Source organism: Triplophysa dalaica, chromosome 14 (assembly GCF_015846415.1).
Source record: "Triplophysa dalaica isolate WHDGS20190420 chromosome 14, ASM1584641v1, whole genome shotgun sequence".
In the NCBI taxonomy this organism is placed as follows: Eukaryota; Metazoa; Chordata; class Actinopteri; order Cypriniformes; family Nemacheilidae; genus Triplophysa; species Triplophysa dalaica.
The window spans coordinates 4,078,421-4,106,158 of record NC_079555.1 but is presented as its reverse complement, the minus strand read 5'-3'; the positions used below and the strand labels follow the sequence as shown (position 1 = coordinate 4,106,158).

Genomic DNA, 27,738 nt, shown 5'->3' with positions numbered 1-27,738 from the left:
ATAGGAGAATATCTGGCTGAGATACAACTGTTTAAAACTCAGGAATCTAAGAGTGCAAAAAATCGAAATATTGAGAAAATTGTCTTTGAAGTTGTTAATCGGGGGCACTGTAGCAGGCCATCCACTCACAAAAGTAACCTTTTTATATATTTAAGGTAGGAAATTTACTAAATATCTTCATGGAACATGATCTTTACTTAATATCCGAATGATTTTTGACATAATTTTGACCCATACAATGTATTTTTGTCTTTTGCTAAAAATGTTCCCGTTCTACTTAAGACTGGATTTGTGATCCAGGGTCACATAAAAACTAAATCGTTATATTATAACCCAACACAGACCGGAAGTTTGGCTGAAACAACCCATCATTTTTTACAGAGTGTGTCATGAAATTGAATTGCTTTTTAATCTTAATAGGTCCAATTTAAAAAGCAGAAAATACATAAAAAAACTAAAACAATATATTAGCAGCAACGTAAAAGGTTGACGCACTACAAAAACACAAAAATAACGCTAAATAAATGAATTACGATAAATTACACAAATGTATACTTATAAGATAAAACATAATTACACATGAAAAAAGAAAGGATTCCATTTCATTGCATACACAAAACATGCCTGACCTCCAAAAATAGACAAAAAGCAGCATAGATGGACCCCATCAATCTTTACTTTATCTGACCAAATGAAATTCTTATTTATATTGTTGAAAAGAAAGCAGAAGGATCACACAGAACATGCTTTTCATGTTCGAAATCGCGGGGCGTGCCGCTCTGCTCTTTTGGTGACTCTTTGAAAAGAGTAGCACGCAGCAGTTTTTTATGTTGCTAGGTAACCCGAAACAGCCACAAAAAGTTTTTGGAAGAAAGGCGCACATGACATCAAGCGCTTTTCGGCTCAGAGTTTAGTTTTTTCACTTCGGGCACTCAGAGCGCTCCACCAAAAACGCGAGACGCAGCAGGCGGCAGAAACGCGAGGCGGGCGCACAACAACATTTCAAAAGAGGCGCGTCTTACAGCGTGTTCTGTCTGATCAGGCCTTAAACATTCATTCCTTCTTGTGTAACACAGAAGAATGACAATGGTGTGGGTGTGGAACAGGAAAAGGCTGATGATTTTAAGTGAACAACTGTATTCTTTTGAAGAAGCAAGCTAGACTTCCGCCTCTCTATCCTTGAATGAAACAAAGAAACTTGGTCGACAAAAAAGTCTCCTTCAGGTTCTGATTCAGCTATGCCTTTGTTGGCTCTCATCAGTCCAGCATTTCTTTACCCTGAGCTGATGTGGATGTCTCGCAGAACGAGATTGAATTACATACTCTGAAACACTGGACCCCGAACTCCTGAGATCGCACAAATGGATTCCTCTTTATGGCGCTTGTTAAACTTTACATGTCTAAAGTAGTTAACATTGAAGAAAAACTATCGTACGCAGAGTCACACGTGGGGCTCGTAAAGAGGCGTAGAGTTTCTGTCGGGCAGAGCGCTTCCAACCGCCCCAGACGCGTTTCGCTTTAGTGGTGTTACATTCAACAGAGCGGCCGGCGGGATTTACAGCCGGTGGGATGTCGGATGGATCCGAGGAAAGAGGGAGCGAGCAGAGGAGACACAGAAGAGACAACGAAGCCGAGCTGGTTATTCCTCAGAGAGATGACCAGGATGAGCAAATATCCAGGTTTAGATGGCAAGAGGACGCTGACATCATCTGCACATGCTCACACACACTCCCACACACACACACATAGATGGAATGTAAAGATTTATGTGCATCCAAACATAAAAACAGTCACCTGGAGCAGTTCCCGCAGTCCATAGCTCCAGAGAAAGATGTGTTTTCACTCTCATAGAAGTACTGAGTCTGTTCTGTAATACAGCTCTCTTTGGAGAAGGCATCTGAGAGATCTTCCTCAGTATGTGCTGAAAAAACCCCACAAACACACCGGTAATAGTTTACATACCGATAATATGCATACTTTGAATGCACTGTCAGGGATTAAAGTGTCTGCCAAATGCATAAAACTGTACATGTACATCCTTCAAGCAGGAAGTTCTCTGAAACATACCTGTCCCAGCAACATTGGGAAGAGTCAAACTGAGCAACATCTGCTGCAGAATTGACCTGAGAGAAATAAGTCACAACACACAAATGACAACACATCCACCTCACTCTTCATCATCGCTGTTGTTTTTTTACAAAAAGATGTTCATTTTATCTTACCAGAATGCAGTGGAAGCCCACCAGCCTACAGTGAGCAAATCTGCTATTGTGGGCTGTGAGAAAACGCACAAATACATTTCACATTAAACATACAGTACATTATAATATATTTGCACGGATACACAAACAGATTTCCACATCAGGAGAAAAACAAATACACTCCTTAAAGTAATGGTTCACCCAAAAATTAAAACTCTGTCATCCTTAACTCACCTTCTTGTCATTATAAACCTGTGAACTTTCTTTCTTGAATGGAACACAAAAGGAGATATTTTGAAGAAAGTTGGTAACCGAACAGCGCCGGCACCTATTCACTTCTAATGCATTGACAAAAACACCAATGCAAGTAAATGAGTGCCGGTTATCAACAATCTTTAAAATATCTTCTTTTGTGTTCTGTGAAAGAAAGGAAGTCTAAAAGGTTTGAAATGACAAAAGGGTGAGTAAAGGATGACAGAACAATCATTTGAATTTAAAATGATCACTTTAAAAAAGTCTAGTATTAGGTCCACAACCAAAAGCTAGTGTACATGTTTACTTTTGTGCCAGCAGCTAACCCATCTATTCAGTCTGGATTTTCTTTATGATTTTTAATTATTGTTATTTATTAAACAATTATGAACAACTGAATATACATTGACGTATAATGGTTTAACACAAGACCTTTACGTAAGTCATTCGTGTGCCATTTATGTTGGGTCTAGCCCTATTGCTAAATGCCCATTGTAAGATTAAAAAAAAGTTGTAACTAAACTAAAAATTCTAAATACTTTTTTACTTTATCGATTTTTCAGATAACAGTTTTAGATTCTGGGTTCTGTCAAGTTCCAGTACATGAATGCTTTTGTAAACAAACATGTTGAAATTTATGAACTTAAAGGAACAGTTTATCCCAATATGGAAATTCTGACCCTCGAGTTGTTACAAATCTGTATAAATATCTTTGTTCTGTTAAACACAAAATAGCAAACAGGCATGGGGCACTTTTGACTACCATTGTCATTTTTCCTACTATGGTAGTGAATGGTGGACAATAACTGTTTGGTTACAAGCCTAGTTCATTATATCTTTCTCTGTGTTAATCGGAACCAAGAGATGTTTAACTTGAGGGTGAGTAAATGAAGAAATACATTTAATATTTGGGTGAACTGTCCCTTTAAAGGTTGTCATATTACGTCCTGCTGTAAAATGCTTTCACTGTTATAAGAAACCGTCTTACCACATAAACAGATCTGGGTCCTGCAGCAGCTTTCGTTTCTCTCTCTGGGTCGCAGACCGACTGATAGTCGTAGGTTTTATTGAAGGAGTAGAGCGAGATGTTGACCAGAGTGGTCATCAGAACAGGGTCCACTTCACCGAAAAACTGGCCAATCTGAACATCAGAGAGATTGATGGATAAACACCATTTAACTTAAAAAAGGATTTCTGTCTGCATTTATTCTACATACATATACAAATACATACATGTTATTAAAATAGTAAAAAAATTACCTGTACGATATAATCATCCTGGTTGGACATAAGAAGAAATCCACCATCATCCAGAATCACACAGTCCACTTGCTAAAAAGTCAAAACAAGAATTCATCAGAAAAAGAGTCAAATTCACTTAACCGAGTAGAGAACATCGCACAGACGGCCTCAAAGCAGCACGAGGCGGTCAGGCCTACCTTATCATTCCTCAGACACCCACAGATCTCATCCTTACACTGCAGAGAGGAAATTAAACGTGAATTCATCAAACATCAATTTTAGAGTCAATTCATGTCAGCTCTCATGAATTGAGATAGACTGCGATATCGACCATCAAGAGATGCTGCACTTATGACTGAACAGCGTTAACACGCGATGATAGGTAAATGAGTTTATATCCGCTTACGTTTTTCTTTGTTGTGGCGTTTATGAAGATGTTCATCCAGGCCGACACGTTGAGCTTGACACCCACCACTGAATGATAACACAACACACATATCGTTTGATCGGTGAGGATCAAAAATGGATTCTGATCATGTTAAGGTGATGAAAGCAGTGTCAGATTCAGACTTAATATTACTCAAACGATGGCTTTAATAATTCAAAATGGACTATGATCGAAGCATTAGTCATCACTAATTTATTGAATCATTAACTTTTTTTTTATTGCACCCGGAGAAAAAATTAAGAGACCATATCATTTTAAAATGTACTATTTACAGGTGTGTGTTTAGGTAAAAATTATATATTTGTTTCATTCTGTGAACTACTAAAAATATTTCTCCCAAATTTCAATTAAAAGTATTGTTTCTATATACAGAAAATGAAAACTGGAGAAACGGGTGAAATGAACTCTGAAATTATGAAATTGAAATTGAATTTGAAATTAAATATGAATATGAAATTAACTTCATAATATAATAGATGCTCTGTTTTTATGTGTCTTGTCATGATTTCAGTCTTCACATTGCTGTTGGATGCCTTGTCACTCCTTGGTTTGAGGTTTGATTTTGTTGAAATTCAACAAACACTGAACTGGAATGGCCACAATACATCTAGAAATGTTGATTAAATGACAATTTGGAATGCTCTTTCACATTTTTAACGTTTGTTTTGCAAATCTGTGTTTTATTTATTATTTAAAAAAATGTAAATGAATGCTTGCGATTAAAAAAACATGATTCATGGAAATATAAGTGCTCACCTGCTGGTTTCAGTTTTGTTCCATTAACTTCCACGTCCACCGCTTTACTAACCAAGATACCAGACTCATAACCAGACTCCCTGCTCTCTGTTCCAAGAGAAAAGACAAACACAGCTGAAAACAAAACGCATTTACTACCACGGCCAGATTTGCTCTTTCCGCTCTGTTTTCTCTTAGCTAATCCTAACAGACATGGGTTTAGTGTCCAAACTTCTGCAATGCAGTTTTGGCTGCTCATTCTGGAAAACCTGCCAAGGCAACATGCTACATGTGATCCTAAAATGTGAGAGATCTGCTTTTCACGTTAGCGTGAAACCTCCCATAAACACGAGGAGCGTGCGTTCCCTCTTGGTTGGGTTTTGGCATATGGGTGCTGATAGACCGTGTTTGTGTGTGTTAGTGCTGCAGACCACACATGCGTGAATGTGAGGTAGTCTCATTGAACGGTAATTCCCCAGTAATATAAGCTTACTCCATCCTGGCGAGAGATCTGTAGGTGCGCGTTTCAAGTAGATCAACAGCTGTCTGAGCAGAGCAGAATGCCAGAGAGGCTGCGCAGGGGATGAGAAAGTGTGTGTATGTGTGTGTGCACGTTTCTTACTGTTGACATATGGGGCAGTAAAGATGTATATGTCATTGTCCAAACTCCTTTTGTAAAAACTTGAATCATAGGTTTCGGGATTTTCACCCCATTCCTCCCCTCCACTAAGTAAAGAGAGAGAGGGAGAGAGACAGAGAGAAAGATGGGGGAAAAAAGAGAAATGAGGGAAAAACAATATGCTGCTGATCCAGAGGCCACAAACTAAGAATCTGTGCAAAAATAATGCAGAATGAATCATTTTAACAAGCAACAAAAACATCTCATGAATTGGTTTGAAGAACAACATTTTCCTTTCATTTTTGACAGATTCCCTCCGGAAAGACAGTGTGTGAAAAATAAAAGACCAACAGAAGTACAAAAGTGCAACAGCGTTTAGCCACAAGACTTGTTTTTCCAAGTCATTGCACCATTAATAGATTTGTGGATCTAATAAGTGGATTACTGGATGAAGAAGAAAAGAAAAAGAAGAAAAAGCTCATCCAGAAAACTACGGATGAAAAATAATAATCAAAAATTGATCTTCTATGGAAGAGAACTTTGAACAGTCATGCAGTTCCATGAAACATACGGTCTCCAGTAAAGTGTACGTACTGCTCTACAGTATTTCAAACCGGTAACCCCATTACAAGATCTAAATTATAACATGATTTGTCACATTTTCGACTTTTCGAATTTTCGAAGTCTGTTTTTGACTGCACAATAGACGGTTTCAGCGGCGTCAACATTGGCAAAAGTTATGTGGCCCAAACGTAACTTTCAGTAGAATCAATAACTGTTGAGTAGTTTTAATTGAATTCGATACAATAAAATATTCATATGAATGTAAATTGAACATAAAATAAATTGTTATAATATAACCAAACACAGACTGGAAGTTCACTTTGGGCCAGATGTGTGCGGACCATTTTAAAACTTATAGTTACACCTGTACACACATCAAAATTGCATAAGTACTTCCAGTTGCGAAAAGACCTGCAATGGTGTATCTAATTTAACACCACCCTGCTGTTTTACAACACAAGCGTAAGTTTATGAACTCAAGCACTCACTGTTATAGATTAAAGGTAGTAAAGACGTGTGTGTGTTTGAGAGAGAAAGCACTGCACATGGCTCCCATAAGAATTCTCAAAGAGTCACTGTGTACTAGACACATCCTCTGAAACATCCTCTCTCGCTCTTTCATTCAGTCTCAAACGCAGCCCCCCGCAGGCCTCGCCGACAGAAATGATCGCAAAGAATTTAGCATCTCTCGCACACATGGGATAAGAGCTGCGGGTTTCACTATGAGCTATGGATGGAATTTTACCTTTTCGGATAGACACGTGTGATGCCTCCATCCGTAGCCACAAACCTGGCCGAGACTGCTTCTCTAATGAAAAACAAAGACAGCGTGTTTAGCATCTTGTTATTTGTTGATCCTGAGTCGAACAGAACATTGTCTGCATTTCACGAATTAACAAAGTTCTCTTCGAACGAAGTGCAGAAAGTGAACAGACTTCATCGTTCTGTTATTCATAGGACCACAAAAAACAAACACTTTAAACTCAGCTCTGCACCTGAGAGCACTTTGTTAAGTTATTCCAATACTTAAAATTCCTAAAATCAAATTCAATAACGTTAAAAGTGTTAAGGGTTTTCCAAATAACAATAAGACACTCAGTGGCCAAATTCCCTCAAAAATAAAACCATTATGAAAGATTTGGGTCATTCCGTGGTGTGATTTTTAATTGAAACATCATGTAGCACTTATTCTCACATTATTGTGAAAGTGCCGTGTTTCTCGATTCCCTACGATGTGATTCATTAATCCCAGCTTTAGCTAATAATTGCTAGACTCTTGCCTTTGAAAACAAGACAACAGTTTTGTTCATGACAGGACTTTAAATAGAGCTTTGTACTTAGAAAATATATAAAACGGTCTTTCGTGCATGAAAACCCACATTCATACTTGGCTTTAACTCAAAACTCTACTTCACACAGCTTTTTTCACACTTTTGAACTTACATATTCTGATCCTTCCAGATTTTGACAAGGTCAGCAGTGAGACCAGCGTCCAGCAGTAGTCGGTTCACAAGACTCATGTTACCTGATAAAACACAAAAGCGTAGAGAGGACACTTATGGAAATGAAAAAGCAAAAACAACATGGATACCTGTACAAAGAACGGAAGTCCCGCCTTTCAGTAAAAAGAGCTGATCGCTAATCGAGACTGACGCTTCTCTGGGGCCTGGCTCCACACAGAGGATTGTGAGGCGCTTGCTTAACTCGAAAAAGCAGTTTTTAGTGCTATTTAAGGTTAGCCGTTTATGGTAAAGTTGATGTCATGTTTTATGGTTTGTTGGAAATATGCTATTTACTCCATGGGTAGTTCAACCAAAAGGAAAATTCTGCCATCATATACTCAACCTCATCATTTTAATCCTGTATGGGATTCCGCAGAACACAAAAGAAGATATTTTGAAGAAAGTGGGTAACAGAAAAGTGCCAGCTCCCATTGACTTCTATCTTCTAATGGGTGCCAGTTATCAACACTCTTCCAAATATCTCCTTTTGTGTTCTGCAGAAGTAAGAAAGTCAAACTGTTTAAAATGACAAGAGGGTGAGTAAATGATGACAGAATTTTCATATTTGGATGAACTATCACTTGAAATGTCCGGAGGTGTTGCAAACATGGCCGCAGAGTGGCACGATTTCAGTCAACAAACTTTGATGGAAATCATCACGGTTGTGACATCACATTTCTACTCAAGTCAAAGAGGTCTGCGCAAAATGTATAAAATAAATGGCACATTTACACAAAATTCCTAACAAACGAAATACTCATCGACACGACTTTTTGCAAATACTTTGGTTATTTAGCCCAAACGTCAAATATTGTCAAAATAGTTTAATCATTGATCAGAACGGGCAGTTTACTCTATAATGACTATAAATTGAGTGTATTACACATTAGCATACAAGCACCAACATTTGGCTTTGAGCAACTCGGCCCACCCAGATGTTGTAAAGCAAAGAGTAAGAACAAAAATATAAAAAAACAGCCTGTTTAAAGATTAAAGGTTAGACACAGAAAAAATAAATTACACCTTCTTTCGATTTAAGAAACTACGAGTAATATTAAGTGGACTTCAGAGTAAAAGTACTACAAAATTGTAGGACAGAGGGCCCCTAACTTTGGTGACAAACTTGTTATTTCTAAAGATGAACATAATATGGCTTATTTTTCTAACTGAGTCATAAAAAAGCTAACAAACATTGGGTGTGTTTTGGAAGTGACTAATATCTGTCGTGTTGTGATAGCATCTCTTTACAGAAATGCATGTGAGTCATCAGAAGTGCATTACAGACCACACAAATCAATTACCCAGAGCCATTAAACAGAGATCTAGAGAGGTCACCTTCACAAACTGCGGGACAGCCACACACTCTGACATCACACGAGCGGGAATCAACCTGACTCAGCCTCTTTGAGAGAGTAATCTAAACCCTCTCACCTCAATATCAATCCATCATGTATCGATGGGTCCACCGCTGTTATGTTTATCAAGGATTTGTAACCTTAAAGGGACAGTTCACCCAAAAATTAAAAATTGTGTATGCATTTACTCAACCTCAAGGTGTTTCAAATCTGTACACATTCATTTGCTCTGATGAACAACAAGTACTAACTGTACAAACCTTTTTGAGCGGACAAGTGAGGTACAAATGAAACGCTATTAAAGTCCCAGTGAAGTAAAAAATGACAATGCCTTTTTTTCATGAAATATTGTAGCGTTTGTTGTAAATAGTTTATCAGTGTGGGTCATTCTCTTTTAAGAATTTGTGTGCCATCATAATCCTCAGTTGCACTTCCGTCCTGTAATGACTATCCATCTTAAATGCCAGATTTAAGACAGCTTGGGCGGAGCATCCGTTAACTCCTCCCCTTCAACTGTCATTCTTCTGCCAGTTCCTTTTAAAAAAGCAACGGCTGTTTTTATACATCCAATCAAATCGCAGAAAAAAACGAAAGCCACGCCCACTATTTTTTCTCATTTAAAATTCTCGATAATGCGTTCGAAATACGGAATTTGAAACGATCGCAAAATGAGCGGCAGATTAAAGCATCAATGTGTAACTGAATGAATGCGATGTGCACTTACACGCTGGGTCATTGGGGGTTTTTCTGTCTATGTACTCATTGAAGTCCATCAGGAATTGAGTGTTGTTGGTTGAGATATTAAGGTCCTTGCAGTATTCCCTGAAAAAAAGACAAAGTCTAAATATAAAGGTAATGACGTAATGGCCAAACATTTTTGTTCTGTTGAGTCAGAACAGAACATAGCAGAGTCTGAAGGTGTGAATTTACAGGCCTTCAAAGACCAATGGAGTCTAGGTACAGCCCATATAAACCTGTCAAGAGTACAGCCTGTGGGAGGTCTTCATTTCTGATCTGTGTGTGTGTGTTACCTGGGCGCAATAAAGGTGTAGCCATATTCCTCAAATTTCTCCTGCTGCATGGTCTCAGAGGCTAAAGAAAGAGAACGGGGAAGGTGTTTAGATAAACTTAATTGAAAGCTGAAACTGGAACATAAAGAAAAACAGCAAGCAACCAAAAACAAATGAATGGATTTACAAAAGAATCCTTGCGACATTTAGTCTTAAAATAAAAACATATCTTTTTTATTTCAATATTGGCTACAGTCTTTTTAAAAGAGATTTTCTTTAGATTCTCTAGATTTTAGGGTAAGAAAAATTGAAGTGTAAAATTATGTCATAAAACAGTTCATATATATTTGGTGGAAGTGAAAGATTTTTTTAGAAAAGTCATCATGTCATGAATAAAATGTCATGGTAAAATTAAATCATCAATATTTTTTATCGTAAAACAGACTTCTTTATTACAGCAAATATCATTTAATAATTTTATTTTAATTTTAGGAAGTGTTTAATTTTCCATAGACAGCTTTTTGAGAGATTCATACTTTAAGTATCTGTATGGCAAAAGATGGCAAAAATGCCAAGCATGCAAATGACATGCAAATGACAGCAAAAAAAATAACAACATAAAAAAACCTTAGTTTGAAATAATGTGAAGATCAGATAAGGATGATCAGATAAGGATGAAGTACTTGCCCATTTGCCCTGTTGTGAAAATCCGACCAATCGGAGAACAAAGAGAGAAGATAAAGTTTTATCATTGTCATAGTCCCACAACCAATCCAACACTAAATCTGATATTTTGAAAACGGCATTACATATAAAACATGCACATGATAGAATATTGAGATGAAGCCAGAGCCTGGACAGACAACAGAGAGTCGAGTCTGAGATTAAAGAGGTGCAGAAAGAGATACAGACGCCTCTTTCCATATCACACAATGAGTTATGAGAGATATGACAGGAGTGAGCAAAGACTTTGGCAGGCGTAAGCAATAATAGCAATTCTGATGCTTAATACAGACATCAACAGACGGGATAATGAAACAAATTGGCATGAAGCATGTGTGCCATTAGCAATAAAGGGGGATAAGTGAGCAAGCCGAAGGATTTGGGACAAGTTGTTCCCTCTATCTCAATCAAAACAAAACCAGACCATCTCAGCCTTTTCATTTCATCAATCAAATGAGAACAAAGCAGAGACAAACAGATAAAACATTTAACTGTTGCCATTGTGTGCCGTAATTCTCGAAACAAAACCATCAGACAAAATACATTTACAACAGATTTGAGACAATTGCTCAAAATATCCATATGTGTCTCATTACGTTGTTGATTCCCGATTTACACAACATTGAGGTCATTACTTCTGGTGAACCAGTTCAGAGAAACAGAACACATGAAATTAACTAAACCCAATTTATAAGCCTACACGTATTAACACGCTGCTTCATGTGGCTTTTTGGTTTAAAGTGAGACACCACTCACGTTTAAAAATGAAAAATCTAAATTCACATTCATAAACACAGGTGAGCATTTTACATAGGAATCACAACTTCAGCGAACATTGAACTTATTGAATTTCTTGTATAAATGTATTAAATATGGTTGATTTAATGTGACGGATTTAGTTCAGAAATATCCGACAGCTGATTGGACCGTCAATGCAACGATTTTTTCAATTATTTTATTAAAGATACATTAAAAAGGCTTATTACACAGAGCCCATGGAATACTTGATTCTGATTGGCCGCTTTGCGTCGGGTCCTGATCACACTCTCATGGTTTATTCTTGCGGTAACAACCGGCTGCTTGTACATTATTCCTTACTTATTGCATTGGTTTGTACGTAGTACAAACTGAAGCTTAGCTTTGAGAAGAATTAAAAGAGGCTTGGCAAAAATTACAACACATTCTAATTTTATTTAATTTATAATTAATAAATGTATTTAATTTATTTAAAAAATTATTATATTCTTTTAATTTAAAAGTTATATTCAATTTTTACTTTTATGATTTTAATTTTTTGATTTTGATTAATTATATTTTATCTGTAAATTTTAAATTTAAATTTAAAGGGTCTTGGCAAAAAAATGACAGCAGAAAGGAGAAATTGTATTTAATATTTTAAACATATATTTATTAATTATTAATTATATTAAATTTAATTAAAATTGTAATCAATAATAGAATAAAATCCAATACAATTCCCGGGTATGCCTTTTTGCTAAATACGTTTACGTCTAAATACCTTCAAAGTCCATTTTTGTTAAAAATGATTTCACTTAAATAGCAAAGAGGATGCATTCAATACCAATTTGCCATCAAAGTGAAATCACTGAACCTAAGTCTGATAAAAAAGGCTTGTTTTAACTATAAAATTAACTAAACTTTTCAGAAAATGCCCTCAAGTCATCACTTTTGGCCATCACTGTACATCTTACTACTTCTTTGAGATGAGTTGTGTTATTGGGGGATTGGACTGGATGTCTTTAGACACTCTCTCATTAGCTCTTGCTACTGCATGCGTGGGGGATGAATGTCATTAGTAAAACTTCAGATCAGAAAAACATAACAACCCATCCTTCACCCACTGATAACACACATGGAGAACCCTGCTGGTTAACAGAAAGCGTGTTTGTGTCAAAGTGTCAATGAGTTTACATCTGTATGCGCTCTGCGGTCAGCGACTTTGCCGTCTATATAATTAGCACCACGTCCGACTTTTTCCTCTGCATTACTGATCTAACAAAGCCACTTGGTGACAAACACAGCTGCCTCTGAACTCGTGAATATCCGGTCAAGTCGAGGTCCTGCCAGGTCTGAGATCAGCCCCAGCGGCCGAGTCCATCATCGCAGGTTTCAGTTACGACCAGCCGCAAGGACACGTCCCTTGAGAGGGCTCTGCGTTCACCTGTTCTTCTCATTATTTGCTCTGCACGGCTCCCCAAAGCCGCACTTCTCTGTTTCTGGCTGTCTGAAGTTTACACTCTGCTTTCAGCTTTGCTCAAACAAGCCCCGTGGAGCTCCCAGAATGAAGAGTCAAGGCTCCTAAAGCATCCAGAAGCACCTCCGGAGAGGGTACGCCGAGACCTGACCCCAGATCTGCCGCCTCTTTCGCCTTTCTCAATAACCATATGGACCTGACTCTTTACGAGCCTGTAAATCTGTGCCAGGCTCTTTACGATGAGAAATAAGAGAGAAACATTCGGTGGAGGAAGAGCGCACACACATGCACACGTGTGCATATATATCTGCAGTAGCAACTTCACACAAGGCAGAATTTAGAAATATTAATAACACATTAACGCGCACCCAAACACATAATAAATTAGACACGTAACTAACTGGCTACTTTTCACAGCGCTTGGATTGAGCTACACGACACTAAATTCCTGCGGCCGCTGCTTTCAACCTCAAGTAGCGGAGCATTACTGCTTACAAGCCACAACGTGACCTATTTGTGGTTCCGAAACCTGCTCGTACTCATTCTTACACAAGCTTAAGTTTCATTTCTTGGCATTCTTGCTTGTTATAGCCGAAGCTGAAGCCATGTGATCTTACGAATCACTGTTATGCTAAAACAATTACGCTCATAAACGACAAGTAGGGAAAAATACACTTTTGGCTCAGAACTCCACATACTAGTTTGTTCCTTCAGCCCGGCCCCTGTGTTGCAAGACATATTTTGAGCTCAATATTTAGTGGTAAGGCGGACATCACTTCTACTATTGTTTATACTTAGACATTTTTCCTAAGTGTTCCACGTTAAACTGATCCTGCACAGTTTACGCTATGGAAGTGAATGACACCTCAACACGTGCTTTTGGTTGTGCGCTTTTCTAAACATGAAATCAATGTCTTACAATGAAGGATGGACCCGAGAACACCCTAGCCAAAAAACAGAGAGCATTTTTCACTTGACGGGGTAGATCACACAAAAATGCTAATTATTTTACCATTGACTCATGTTCATGCCATTCCAAAGCTGTATGACTTCATTTCTTATACAGAACACAAAAGAATATATTTCAAAGAATATTGGTAACTGAAAAACACTGGCCTGCCATCGATTGCCATTGTATGGACCACCGAGACATTTCTCAAGATATCTTCTTTTGTGTTTCACAGAAGAAAGAGTCATGTATACAATGTGAATAAACAATGACAGATTTTTATGATAAAGGTGCTACTAATGACATTGAAGAATCATTTTTGACTATATGGTTCCATACAGGCAGTTCCATGCTCAACATCTTTAAATCAGGTTTCGTTTTAACTGCATTAGCACCAAAGACTTTCAGCGAATGCAGATACGCACACAGATCATGCCAAAAACAGCAGGAAACATTCAGACTTGCATGCATAAATAAATGTACAGAAACATATCAATGAACATACAAAATGTCTCTAACACTTTACAACTAGGCTGCATTTGTTATGTAAACTTATAATGAAAAATACTTCTATAGTATTTATTAAACCGACAGATCACCCAAAATTCTGAAGTTTGTCATTATTTAATCACCCTCAAGTTTCAAATCTGTATAAATGTCGTAACCAATCAGTTCTGGGCCACCATTGACTGTCATAGTAGGGAAAATGACAACGGTAGTCAAAAGTGCAGCAAAACTGTTTGCTTTCCTACATTCTTCAAAATATCTTCTCTGGTGTTCAAAAGAACAAAGAAATTTTGAAAGCAATTTTTCCTATTATGGTAGTCAATGGTGGCCAAGAACTGGTTACAAGCATTCTTTCAAATATCTTTCTGTGTTCATCAGAACAAAGAAACTTGAGAGAAGTAAATCAAGACAGAATTTTCATTTTTGCGTGGACTGTTAATTTCAGCAATTACCTTACCAGCTTTAAAATCTGTGTTGACATCAGAACTGCACAACCAACTAACATTTTATTGACATAACTAACATTAACTAAGCTTAATAAATGCTAAGAATCTCAAATTGTTAGTTCATGCCTGCTAATGCATCGACTAATCTTAACAAAAACAACATCAATTGTAAAGTGATACCGACATGTCTTATATCAGGAAAACAAAGAGTACAGAACAAGACAGAGAGAATGTACTTGCCCCATTGTGCTGTGCGATTAATCGATTATAAGACAGAAAGAAGGAAAAGGAAAAACTTTAGAAGGTTGGATTAAAGTTAAACCTTGCACTAAAATACAGAATGCGGTGTTGTGCATGTAGCTTAAGGCACAATAAAGGCAGAAATTGCTAATACACATGTCTGTGTGCGTGTGTGTGTGTGTGTGCAGATGTGGAATCTAGCAGCACATGTCCAGAGGGGAGGGAGTACTGCAGTCTCTCATCCCAGCCGGGGCCCCTGTTTTCTGGGAGAGTCAGATCAAACGCCTGGCTACACTGCTCAGGATGGGTGGAGACCAGCTGGACCCCAGTTTAATACAGAGAGCAGACCTGACAATCAAGGTCGCACACACGCCTTAAACTTCAACGCACACACACAAACAAGCAGACCTCTCAAACATTTGTGAACGCTCTCCAGCGATTTCATTAAAACAACCGCTGCACACACCGCAGGGTCGGTCTGATCCTGGTACATGACAGTACTGTGTTTGGGTGACGTGTGGAGGTTTGTGTGTTCTGGGTACTCACACATGGCTTGTTTTATAGTGTTCCCCAGGTTTGCCTGGATGTAGTGCAGATTGTATTCGGGCAAGACCAAGGCCAGGCTGACGGAACACCCGCACACCGAATGGAAAAAAAGAGAATGTGTTTTTAAATATGGTGACAAAAACGTTCATACAGCTTATGAAACACTTAAACAATGGCCGTTTCTCAGTTTAAAGGACTTGTATTCGTGTGGAGATCGGTCTTGCGAAGCAGCCTCTGAAGAACGAACTCGGGTGGACGCACCACAATGACTTATGGGACTTCAAGCAGCTTCGATACGCGCAAAAGTTTGCATTCAATGCATCCTTGATATCAAGAACACATTCGGGTACTTTCATGCGCTCTCTGTACTTGTGATCTTGGATATTGGAACCAAACTGAAAGATGACGTAGAGCGAGAACACGAGGACAAGCTGAAAAACGCATATTGAGAAACGGCCAAGACCACAACATTTATAAGCACAAACCTGTAATCTGTACCAGTAACAGGTGCCCATGTGTAGGTCCTAATCCCTCGATCGATGTATCTCTGATTTTGTCAAAAAATAAAACATGAGAGAAAAAATGAAGAGCACATATGGGGTAGCAAAAGCATTATGAAAGATCAACACACCTCGTCCAGAGATTTCACAAGTGTTCTTATGGTTTCATTGCCGGGTATTCTGTCAATCATTTGTGTCCGTATCTGAAAGAAAAGAGGGAGACTTATAATGGCAATGTACAAAAACTGTGTTATAAAATACAAGGAAAAGCTTGGTATATCCTCTTTTTTTGTAAGAGTCAAATTTTTTATTTTATGTCAATGAATCACAATTGTAACATATAGAAAGGACAGAGGCTAAGTTTGCAACTATTGTGATTTGTGGGGAATTGTTAAATGACCTTTCATAATACATGTTAAACCTTGCAAACACGAATTCTTGACCTGTTTAATAAAGCATTATGTCAACTACTAAAAAAATGCACTAAAACCACCCATTATACAATGAAACACAATACTAAGATGTTGCAAGCACAAATGGGTGGATTTCAGTACGGCAATGTTCTGTATTGGTAAGAATTTACAAGTGGCTTTAATAAAAACCAACCCATGAGAGAAAATACAGTATAACAAATAATGACTCTGGTCTGCTTCTAGCAGGACCGTAATGCCTTTATCTGTCAACATTCAAGAACACACACATGGTCGAGTCTAAACACACCACTTCCATCTTTCTATGCAATGCTTCATGCAAAGGCAAGAGAACTTCCTCATGAAGTAAACATGACTTCTCTAAGAATACAATATTGTAAGGTTCCAATTAATCTCACTTCTGAATAGGTTCAAGGCTATAAACTTCACGGGATAGTTCACCTTCAAAATGAAATTTCTGTCATTATTGACACGCCCTCTTGTCATTTCAAACCTGTATGACTTTCTTTCTTATGCAGAACACAAAAGAAGATATTTTGAAAAATGTTGGTCACAGAAAACCATTGGTCCCCATTGACTTGCATACAACGCAATAGAAGTCAATGGGGTCCAACGACTCTTGGTTACTGACATTTTTCAAAACATTCTCTTCCGTGTTTCGCATAAGACACTCACAACAAGTAACCAAAGTATTACACCAGTCCACTATTTTTGCTCCAAAAAATTATTTTGTTATCCATTATGGACATCAGCTGAAACTGATTTCAGATCAAACAAGAAAAGAAGGCCTTTAATGATCTTGCCTGATGTGCCTGCAGTGATTTTTCTTCTATTGTTTGACTGAGAGCAATTTAGATTGAAATAATTACACATACAATGGTGTCAAAAGAGCACTGTCATTTCCATCAGGTTAAAAATCAGTAGAGTAAATGATGACAGAAGTTTAACTTTTACAGTGAACTGTTCCTTTAACAGTATACTTGAAATGCCAATAGAGAAAATAAATGAGAAAAAATTCAATTTGTTTTATGTGTGGTACCTACCTTGACTTTAATATCATTTTCCAGTTCAGCATCCAGTAAGTCCAGTGTAACAGGTTCCTGGAATTTGGGGTTCTAAAGTGCAGAACCAAAAACAATCATGAGAATATTTCTCACATACTTTCATCTTAAATTTAGATTGGTGGAATCTATTCCAGGTCTTTCCTACACCATTAAAAAAAGGTGCTTCCAAAGGTTCTTTGATGCCATATAAAAACCTTTTGGTTCCATAAAGGAACCACAAAAACTGACAATGGTAGTCAAAAGTGCACCAGAACTGTATGCTTTCATACATTCTTCAAAATATCTTCTTTTGTGTTCAAAATAACAAAGAAATTTCGAAAGCTATTTTTCCTATTATGGTAGTTGGCCAAGAACTGTTTGGTTACAAGCATTCTTTCAAATATCTTTCTGTGTTCAATTTTCATTCAATTTTCACCAAAGGTTCATTTTGGCAAAAAAGCTTCTTCATATTATAAAAAAGTAAAAAAGAGATGATCAGAATGGTTCTTTGTGGAACCAAAAATTGTTCTTCATGAGTGTGTAGATCATGTCTACGGTTTTAAATGTTGATTTACGAAAGTATAAATTTGATTCATACTCTGCTACAAAGAGAAGGAAGAAAGTATATTAAACCTAATACGCTTGCAAATGGAGGTCTGTAGTTTAATTTAGCATTAATCTCTTTAGTGTCACCCCTTTCATAAATATTCATATTTTAGAAATATGGTTCATGTTAATCAAAAGTACACATAATCCTGATTCAATGATTTTGGCGCAAGAATATTAAAATCTAAATCTAACAAATCTTTTAGAAACATATGAGTGAAGCAGAAAGGTTCCTCTGATGGTTAAGGTTCTATATGGAACCATTTAGGCAGAAAGGGTTCTTCTATATATGGCATCTAAGAACCTTTTAAAGCACCTTAAATTTTAAAAGTGGTGCATCTGTGTAAAAATATTATGAAAGCACTCACATAAATAACAGCAAACATGCAGGATGAGGATGAGGAGGGAAGATGAAAAACAACAAACATAAGAATCAAAAACAGAGAATTTAATGCACTACATGAAAAATAAGATTCATACAGAAAAGGACAAGACAAATGTAAAGAAAAATAAAAGAAACAAATTAAGTAAAAAAAAGATAGATAGATAGATAGATAGATAGAAGGAAAGAAAGAAAGAAAGAAAGAGAAAGAAATAACCTTTTTGAATGATTTATAAGAGATAAGAAGTTCTATTACTAGCAAACTCCATAAATGGGTTGTGAACGGTAAGAAAAAAGAATGGATAGGTGGATGGACAATTGATGGATGAAAGGAAGAATTGATATGTTGGGCACATGAATGAGCGAAAGAATCAAAGGAGGAGGTCGAAGGATCTCCGCTGAATATGAAAGCAGGGGAGCATAATGAGATACAGACAGAATTCAAAGTGTCGGGGTCACCCTCTGCTCAGCTACTGCCCCCCGGTTGAAGCAACATGTCCTTCAGACATGACTGACACGTGTTGACTTTATGTGACAGTCTGATGACAAAGAACTGAGCAAACGTGCTAAAGTGGCCTTCATCGAAAATTTCACACTTGGTTAGTCTTGCTCTTTTCTTGCCGAGACAATAACTTTTAATATTTGGATCGAACATGCACAGCAGCCGCAGGGAGTGTTTGGATATTTACACCAGCTGAAGAAACGTCAGAGAATTAGATAGTCACACATGTCTTTGCTTACATAGTTTGTATGCAAATACATTTCTAATTGTAACATTTGGAACTGTTTTGTTTGATTTTAAGTTGACCAAACATCATATTTGTGACTTGAATGTGTGTCAAAACACAATCTTAGGGCCACTGTATTCTGTGAAACACATGTTGACCAAGTAGCAGAGATTTTTATATAAACAGGAAAGGCGGATTTACACAAGTCGCTGTGTGTCCCGCCCAAATCCTCCCACGCCAGCCGACTGACACGAGCAATGCCACACTTCACATAACATACTGTAACCCTGACACGGAACAGACACAGGACACATTCAAGTCATATTTGAACGCAAACGGAAGTCTGCTACATGTTTGTATTTAAATATAATACTTAACTGAAACATATATATTGATATCAATAATTTACACAAAAATATGAAGAGTTTGGTTCCAAAATGAGATAACTCAGTTTTTTTTTCTTTCTTAAAAAAATCAGATTTTATTGTGCATTCCAATTAATGTCAATACAACAGCAGTTGGTTCGTTTTGATTTAAGCCATAATAAAAATAATATAAACATGATAACATAATAAAACCATGATTTTTGAAAATGACATCTCATTGTGGAAGCAAACTCTTCATCAAATCACTTTTTGTAGAATTAAAAATGAAAATATTACTAAATATTCCTTGATATTTATGAGAACAAATATGAAACGGACTTTCGCAACTATTAGCCAAACAAATATGCAGAATTTGACTAAATACATCAAGACGCCACTGTGTACAGTCTTAACAAATATTTTTCTTCTCCCCCCACACTCATTTTTAATGGTGCTGTCTTCGTGTGTTTTCATTTGTACATGCATCATCTTTTTCGTTCACGATACAACTGAAGGTTTAGTGAGTTCAGATAACACACGACATAAAAGTCTGTGTAACGGCTCCAGGTTTCCATCCGATGTACTCCTAAACATGCTCTCCTCATCTCCTCAGAATATTTGTTTGGGGAAAATTAAAATCATTATCTGCGTGATCTAGCTGACAGGATATATCTCCATTGACTCTTAACACAACACAAATAAACATCAGATGGCATGCTATCATTCCTCTTAACCATTACACATACTGTACTAACAAACGTTACATTAACTCTCGTCTCTTTTGCCATCTTTGCTTGAAACTGAAAATTGAAGCTTACTTCATGTTGGTTATAAAATGTAGCTTTAAAAATTGTACAGCACTCTTTGAGGCTTGGTGGCCATAAATGAAACAGCAGAACATAGTGTTGTTGTGCTGCGGGATGCACTGTACATTTGTTACAAATCACTTCAGAATCATATAACAGAATCATACAAACCTTGGCAAATGCAGAGACTAGTTTTTTTCTTGGAAGCGCTCACTTTAGCAAAAACGTCCTTTTGTTTAGCGACACACATTTGTTTCCAGTTGGATTACTCCGAACGTATGCATCTTAACTCAGAAACTGTACAGAAGCCAGCCAAGATGTGAGTCTCAGACTGTTCATACACTCATGTACAGTAGTAGCCAAAAATAATGTCTGGAGCATATTTGTATAACAATGTAAAACATGATTGGTTGTCTTACATTTTTAAACAATCCAATAAGCCGTACAAGTCATTTCAACTTTTAAAATGGTTGTATTATTGTTGTATAATTGTTTCTTTAACTTAAAGATGAGATCACATGTATTACCTTATTTTTATAAGTTAATACGTTCTGTAAAGAACTGGTTTAAAAATATGTTCACATAATTTCTGCCTGTAAGGGGCAGTTTTAACTGAAAATAAAAAAAATTCTTCATTTAGGCTTTTCCTAATCTGTATAAATGTCTTTGTTCTGATGAACAGAAAGATATTTGGAAGAATGCTTGTTAACAAAAAGTTCTTGACCACCATTGACTAGCATAGTAGGAAGAACTGTCTGCTTTTCAACATTCTTCAAAATATCTTCTTTTGTGTTCAAAGACATTTATAACGAAAATGAGATCGGAGGTGCTGCTGTACCAATGTTTACATCTTGCGAAGGGGTCTAGGAAACATGGTTTCAAAGTAAACATTGAATAAAATCAACATTTATCACTGTTCATTGATCCTCTAATGTCGTAACATTTTGCTCTCATTTTTGGGGGTTCAGTAAACGTGAACATGTTTTTCCAAAATGTACTTCTTTGCCAATCCTCCTTAAACTCTTCCCTTAGCCGAGCTCTTGATTTGAATACAAATTGAAGACATACATTTTTTCAAAGTGTATGCTAGCTTCTGTAAAAAGTCTGTTACGATGCAGAATTGAAGCATGTTTATATACCGTAAGTATTTAAAGTAACAATGTGAAAGAGGGAAACCTATGAGGGCTTGTGTCCTGTAATAGTTAAGGTGATACATTGACAACAAGCTATCTATGACTAGGACTATCTAGTTAGCATAATATTCCTTAAACTAGACAAGCTATTTAGCACTATATCACTCGGTGACCTATGACAGAATGGACCATTTCTACCACTACAGTCTCACCTCAGGGAACGAAACGTCCAACTTTTTATTTAGCCTGCGGCGACGGTTTAAAATCCTTTTCTAACAAGAAACATGGAAAGGATAAACACAAGCCTATATCATTTCAAAATAACACAAGATGATTTATGGGTGCCAAAAACTGACGCCTGAAACTTCAAACGCAGAGCCTTTAAAAAGACCACTTGTTAACAGTGTTGTTACACTGCAATCCATCATGGAAGAGGCTGTTTAAAGGAAATAAAAGCATTGACAATAAATCCAATCTCGTTGCATTCATCTGTGTTGTTCGCTGGCAACATGTGGCCGACATACTACGAGGGTCGGTTCAATGCGCCTTCAAAATCAAATTAGCCCTTCCTTGTGTGTTCAAAGTCCCCTTGAAAGACTCTCCCTCGAAGTGCTTGATTTCGCTTAACTTTAGCTGACAAATTCAGGCATGTGTTGTGCACTGCAGGATGCTGGTGAAGAACTTTGAACTGTTTCCAGGAGATCTGGCACCCTTTGGTTAAGGAGCTTGTGTTTGCATATCAGGTTAAGTGCAGCATTCACGGTTCAGAGTTTCAATGCCTGCGCGTCTCCCTCAATCAGCGCGTCCGTCCCGTCTCAACATCTGTCCTTGAGAGATCAATCCTTCAGATCTGATCGGAACGGGCTCGCTTAACTGAAGGAAAAGATCGGCGGTCTGCTGAGCACATGGAGTCAATGCAAGACCCCGCTGGGAGCAATAAAGGACCGCTGAGGGTCTGCTGGTGTTTACGTTGTCATGGCACATGCGTTTCTCTCGGTTTTATGGCTTTGACAATACAGCCGGGCTCATTAAAGAAACGGATTGTTTGCGAGTTGTGTTCCGAGTTTGTTTCGGTAAGGTCTTTTCAAAGGAATCGTCGCGCTTCCTTTCATCTCGAGCCGGAGGATGTTACTCTGAGGGGAGATGGAAATATGTCACATTCGCTCTCGCTGACGCCGGAGATGAAAATCTGCTCTGGATGTTTGATTGACTGGCTTGTGGAAAGAAGTTAATGCCCTCCACATTCTCGACCAGGAACTATGTTATTATAATAAAGAATTAACAGCAAACATCACGTTTTTTCGCCCGACATCGGCACCTGCCTCGGCTCGCACACGGAGCGACCTCAGGCACAGATATCTCCAAAACCACACGAGGTCGTCAGCCTAAATCAGAGAACGTCCAAACCATTCTAATCTACGCCCGGCCAGACGTAATATTTAACATGCTTTAACTCCTCAAACTGCGACTGTCCGAGGCAACGTGACGGACGGCGCTTTTACGTTCCAGACCGAGGATAAACTACAACCCTGCTTATCTCCGACGCCATTCAGAGCACGAACACACACGCATGTCTCTTCTCTTTCGCAATCTGTGTAAAAGAATAAATTCAGACCAGCCCGTGTGTGTGGTGGAACACCAGAATCAAAAGAACCCATGTATAGACTGATATTAAATAAGCAGTTCCATTGAGAAACATATATGCAGGTTTGCTGCCAGTTGTGTAGCGTGTTGCTTCAGGCCAGATGCAAAGGTTACGCGAAAATCTCACCCAGCACAGGCGCCGGGCGATCCGATCCAAAGGAAAAGATGTACGCAGGCCTGTTTACATGCTGTGAATGCATGTTCATACATTCTCAATCTATGGCTTTACATGAGGTCAGATGCACTCGGCGAGGAGGATATGTGCTGAATCAATGGCAGATGTCGGATGTTCCTGTTTGTTTCGGGCGATATAAAATGTTGCATGAACTATATGTAAAGTATGAATTATCTTTGCCTTAAGCAGACTTCATTTAATGTAAATAAAAAGAGGACTATTAAAGAAAAAAGTAGTCTGTGGTGGTTTAAGCAGAAAATACATCTTTTCTTAAACAGGAAAAAAAGAAACTTTCTTAAAAACGTTTAGTGATCGAAACTTAAAGGTCCAGTGTTTCACATTTAGTGGCATCTATCTGAGAGGTTGCGAATTGCAATCAAGACACAGTTTACCCCACTCCCTTTCAAAGCACTACGGCGGCTGACACAGAACTAAGATTTCTTCATGTTTTTTCTTCTGACAAAGTAGATACTGTATTTACGAAACGCGCTCTGAAGAGCAGTTTGTCCGTTTAGGGCTACTGTAGAAACAACATGGTGAATACTATGCAAGGGGCCCCGCGGTGTATGTAGATAGAAATAGCTCATTCTAAGCTTATGAAACATACCCCGTCATTATGCAACTTTATACACCTCTGAAGACATAGTAGTTCTGTAGATTATATTGCATTTCTGTCAATAGATCCTGGACACACTGGACCTTTAAGTCTCCAGCGCAATGCTGCTGTGAACTTTCTTAATGACAAAAATGTAAAAAGATGAACTAAATCCATTCTGGCAGAACGAACTTCACATACTTTCATTCTTTACATCACATACTTTCAATGCTCATCAGCATTTAAGGGCGGGGCCTCACCTCACAGGTCACACAGGGGAGGGCCATAGATTCACGGCATGCCGCAGATTAAACATTCTGTGCCACAGTTTTCGTTCATGTCAAAGTAAATACGTCCCCTACTCTGATTTAAGTCTATACATAAATGCATTAAAGCACACATGGCAAATGTGTATAAGCAGAATGGGACATAAATATGCAGCACATACACAACAGATATAGAAAGAGCGCTGGGGAGATGGTTTAAGATAAAGCGAGAGATAATCATATGCACGACACATAATATCTCACACTGATAACCAAATACACGTCAAGAAAAAAGAATGATATTAACATGAGATGTACGCCACGGCACCATAAAACTCTTCCGCGTCCTTAAATCTCAAGATGTCGTATTTAAAGCGCCGGATGGAGAGAATGCTTCAATACCTTTGGTTGGAGGTTTGGATGGAGCAGCACGTAGCCATTGGGGTCGATTGCAAAATAATATCCGTTAGGGCCAATCTGAAACAAACAAAACAGAAGATCAGTGTGATCAAAATCAGATTCTGATCAAAAGACCACCATCAAACCCCATCTAAAACCAAACGGGCCTGGATCATGAGAGATCTTGCGGCTAATCCCTCACTAGCGCGGTACCGTCTAATATCCCCCGAGAACGCCGGGCCGAGCTGTCAATCACCCCTGAGCACTTAGAGTTAATCAAATGTGTCGGATCATCTGGAAACATTCCTCTCAGCTTAACAGAAAATCACAACCATTTACGAATCAAAGGTAAGTACAAACATATGCCCCGGTACAATCTATACATTTGGGTTTATATCCCCTTGGGTTTGTATCCTCTAGAGTGATCTTACTGTATATGTGCATGACCGCAGGACTGTGCCGAACAGTGAAGCATTTATCATCTTAAGCACACAGCGTTAGTTTTATAACAAACCTCTTAAAGTGTTTGCAAAGAAAACATCTAAGGCGCGAGTTTGGCTGTGTTTGCTTTTAAGCTGAATTATGTAGCACTGAAGGGATCGTTCACGCCAAATAAAAACACTGTCTTCATTTATGGACCTTTATGTCATTCCAAACCCACATGATTTTTTTCATTGCCGAATACAATTATGATGCATTGTTGCCTGCCAATTCCCCTTATCAGAATATGTTCTTAATGTATCTACTGTTTTTATTATTGATAAGTCAATTTTAGCGCGCAGCAAAACAGTTTGCTCGTACTTCTTGGACATACTAACACAAAACGGAAGTAGCCATTGTTGCCTATAGACGACATTGTGACGACACAGTGATCATCGAAGGTGAATTGTCGCTGGCGGGGCCGTAACTGTCACAAACTTTAGGGCGGAAAGTATGCGAATCGGCCTAAACGCAGCCTATATGTTTACCGTCCCTGGCCACTTTACATTTAGTTATTTAGCAGATGCTTTTATCCAAAGTGATTTACAGCTGGGGTAAGCAATGGAAGCAATTGGGAGAGGATAAGGACAACAAAAGCATAAGTGCAATCAAAAAAGAAGACTGGTCTCATATAACCTAACACAGGATTTGTGGTACTCACGGTGAAGCGGGGCGTCAATCTCTTGATATCATCAAGGGACACATCCACCCCCATCACTCCCAAAATCAACTGGTTCTGATGATAAAAGAGAGACAGGGAGCGAGGAAAGAGAGAGTTTCATCAGACACTCAATGGAGTGATAGTTACAAACAAGTGTGATGCAAATCTAGGCCTGGAAAACAATGTGCAATGTGTAGTCATAGGACAAAAACAACCGTCAGAAAAAACATCACAGGTCTGAAACAGCACATCGCCATCCACAATGGAAACTAATATTAACTATATCTGAGAACTCTCTATCAGTGACGCAGATAGCCAGCGGAAATACTTTTCAGAAGGTCACTCATATTGACAGGCGCTCAGCGCGGAGGTCCTTTAACCCCAAACTGGAAAAATTCAGGATAAGATATCCTACGACATTTATTTTCCACGTCTGTTAGTATGGTAGTGTTGCCGAGAAGGCTACTGTCCACATGGTTAATAAAGATAATGAGGTTTAATCTTTTGCGTCACTAGCAACTGTTAGCCTATTAAAAGTGACAAAAATAGCACTGTTTTCCAAGCATTTGGTTATTAATAGAGAAACAGATCTGCTAATGACACATCTGGTGCTCTGTTCATTGATTTATATCATTTATTTCTGCACTGTTACGGTAAAGAATTGTGAAACAATTTATACACTTAAAAAACATTTTAGCTTGATATAAACATACACACAAATACCTATACATACACTAAATCTAACCTATACATTATATTCATTTATAATCCTATATATATTCAGATTACAACTTTTTAAATGAGTAACATTTACAATTGTATAATAGGATTTTATCATAACTATATAAGCCTACATTTCATATATAAATATTTCCTGTTTGGCCAAGTGGTTGATATCCTTAGGACAACATCATGTTGACCCTTGGACAACATTTGAATCAACCAATCAGAAATAATTTTTATTATTATTATTTTAGAAATAAATTAACATTTTCTTTTAAATGTAATTTTCCAACCAGGATTAGGTGCTCTTAGACCCTTGGTTTTCACTTCTCATTTCCCTCTGATTTTGGGGGTAAGTTATGGTTTGGTTTTATAAATAAAAATGTAAACAAAATATGTTGTCCATGGCATGGCATGTTGTTTATGGCAAAGTCAGGTCGAGCAGATTTAAACACTATGACTATCTGACATCAAGCACAGAATGCAGAACTACAGTATAATCTGTCCATGCAATTAAAATCTACATGTTATATATTTATAATATTATTAAAAAAAATTATATGTCTCTATAAGATAAACTGGACGCTGACCTGGCTGAGAGATCCTTCAGATTTGGTCTTGTTGAATACAGGTAGCGTGCCTGTGATGACTAGGCCCAGCTCCTGAGGTCATAAAGAAGTACAAACAAATAGGTGAAACGTTTACTGTTTCAGATAAATCATACAACTCTTCAAGTATCTTGTCTGTGATGAAAGATGTCATACCAGAGCATCCAGGTACACGTTGGTCCACTGCACCTGCTTAGCATCTGCAAGGACCATTGGCCGCCCCAACACATCAAGATATTCCTTAATCAAAGCAGGGAACATGCAAAAAATAAGCAAATGTAGGTCAGTCTCGGACCTTCACATATTCACACGCAGGAGAATACAGCAAAACAAAAAGCACAAGTAACAACAATCATATTTGTAGACCTGTGTGTTTATGCGGATGGCTCCGATGGAAGGGATTTCATAGAAGTATCCTGCACAGCATACAACAGAGAAAATATGATTGTTTATCAATATAGTGCCGATGTATTGAGTAGCACATTTGCTCTTCCACCACTAGGGGGCAGACTGAGCTCAACAACACTTACCTTTATTAGCACAAGCCATCCACTTTATTGGTCCTGTGTCATAGTTGTGTTGACCTACAGAGAATGTGAACACACGCACCTGTAATAAAATTAAAGGCGTAAGTCACAT

General features: G+C 37.9%; 1 protein-coding gene across 1 annotated transcript in view; it reads right to left on the bottom strand.

Moving 5' to 3' along the window:
* LOC130435603 (voltage-dependent calcium channel subunit alpha-2/delta-1) overlaps window positions 1-27,738 on the bottom strand; it is a 90,471-nt gene that overhangs the window by 8,938 nt on the left and 53,795 nt on the right. The window contains exons 13-35 of the mRNA XM_056766351.1: window positions 27,630-27,708; window positions 27,466-27,515; window positions 27,256-27,339; window positions 27,082-27,153; window positions 25,769-25,843; window positions 24,631-24,705; window positions 17,529-17,600; window positions 16,186-16,257; window positions 16,040-16,101; window positions 15,555-15,631; window positions 9,950-10,010; window positions 9,643-9,740; window positions 7,505-7,586; window positions 6,807-6,869; window positions 5,501-5,604; window positions 4,900-4,986; window positions 4,102-4,169; window positions 3,893-3,931; window positions 3,714-3,785; window positions 3,442-3,594; window positions 2,223-2,275; window positions 2,068-2,123; window positions 1,795-1,921 (exon numbers count right to left, since the gene is read on the bottom strand). Coding sequence (XP_056622329.1) covers window positions 1,795-1,921; window positions 2,068-2,123; window positions 2,223-2,275; window positions 3,442-3,594; window positions 3,714-3,785; window positions 3,893-3,931; window positions 4,102-4,169; window positions 4,900-4,986; window positions 5,501-5,604; window positions 6,807-6,869; window positions 7,505-7,586; window positions 9,643-9,740; window positions 9,950-10,010; window positions 15,555-15,631; window positions 16,040-16,101; window positions 16,186-16,257; window positions 17,529-17,600; window positions 24,631-24,705; window positions 25,769-25,843; window positions 27,082-27,153; window positions 27,256-27,339; window positions 27,466-27,515; window positions 27,630-27,708 — 1,781 coding nt within the window. The remainder of the gene's footprint in view (window positions 1-1,794; window positions 1,922-2,067; window positions 2,124-2,222; window positions 2,276-3,441; window positions 3,595-3,713; window positions 3,786-3,892; window positions 3,932-4,101; window positions 4,170-4,899; window positions 4,987-5,500; window positions 5,605-6,806; window positions 6,870-7,504; window positions 7,587-9,642; window positions 9,741-9,949; window positions 10,011-15,554; window positions 15,632-16,039; window positions 16,102-16,185; window positions 16,258-17,528; window positions 17,601-24,630; window positions 24,706-25,768; window positions 25,844-27,081; window positions 27,154-27,255; window positions 27,340-27,465; window positions 27,516-27,629; window positions 27,709-27,738) is intronic.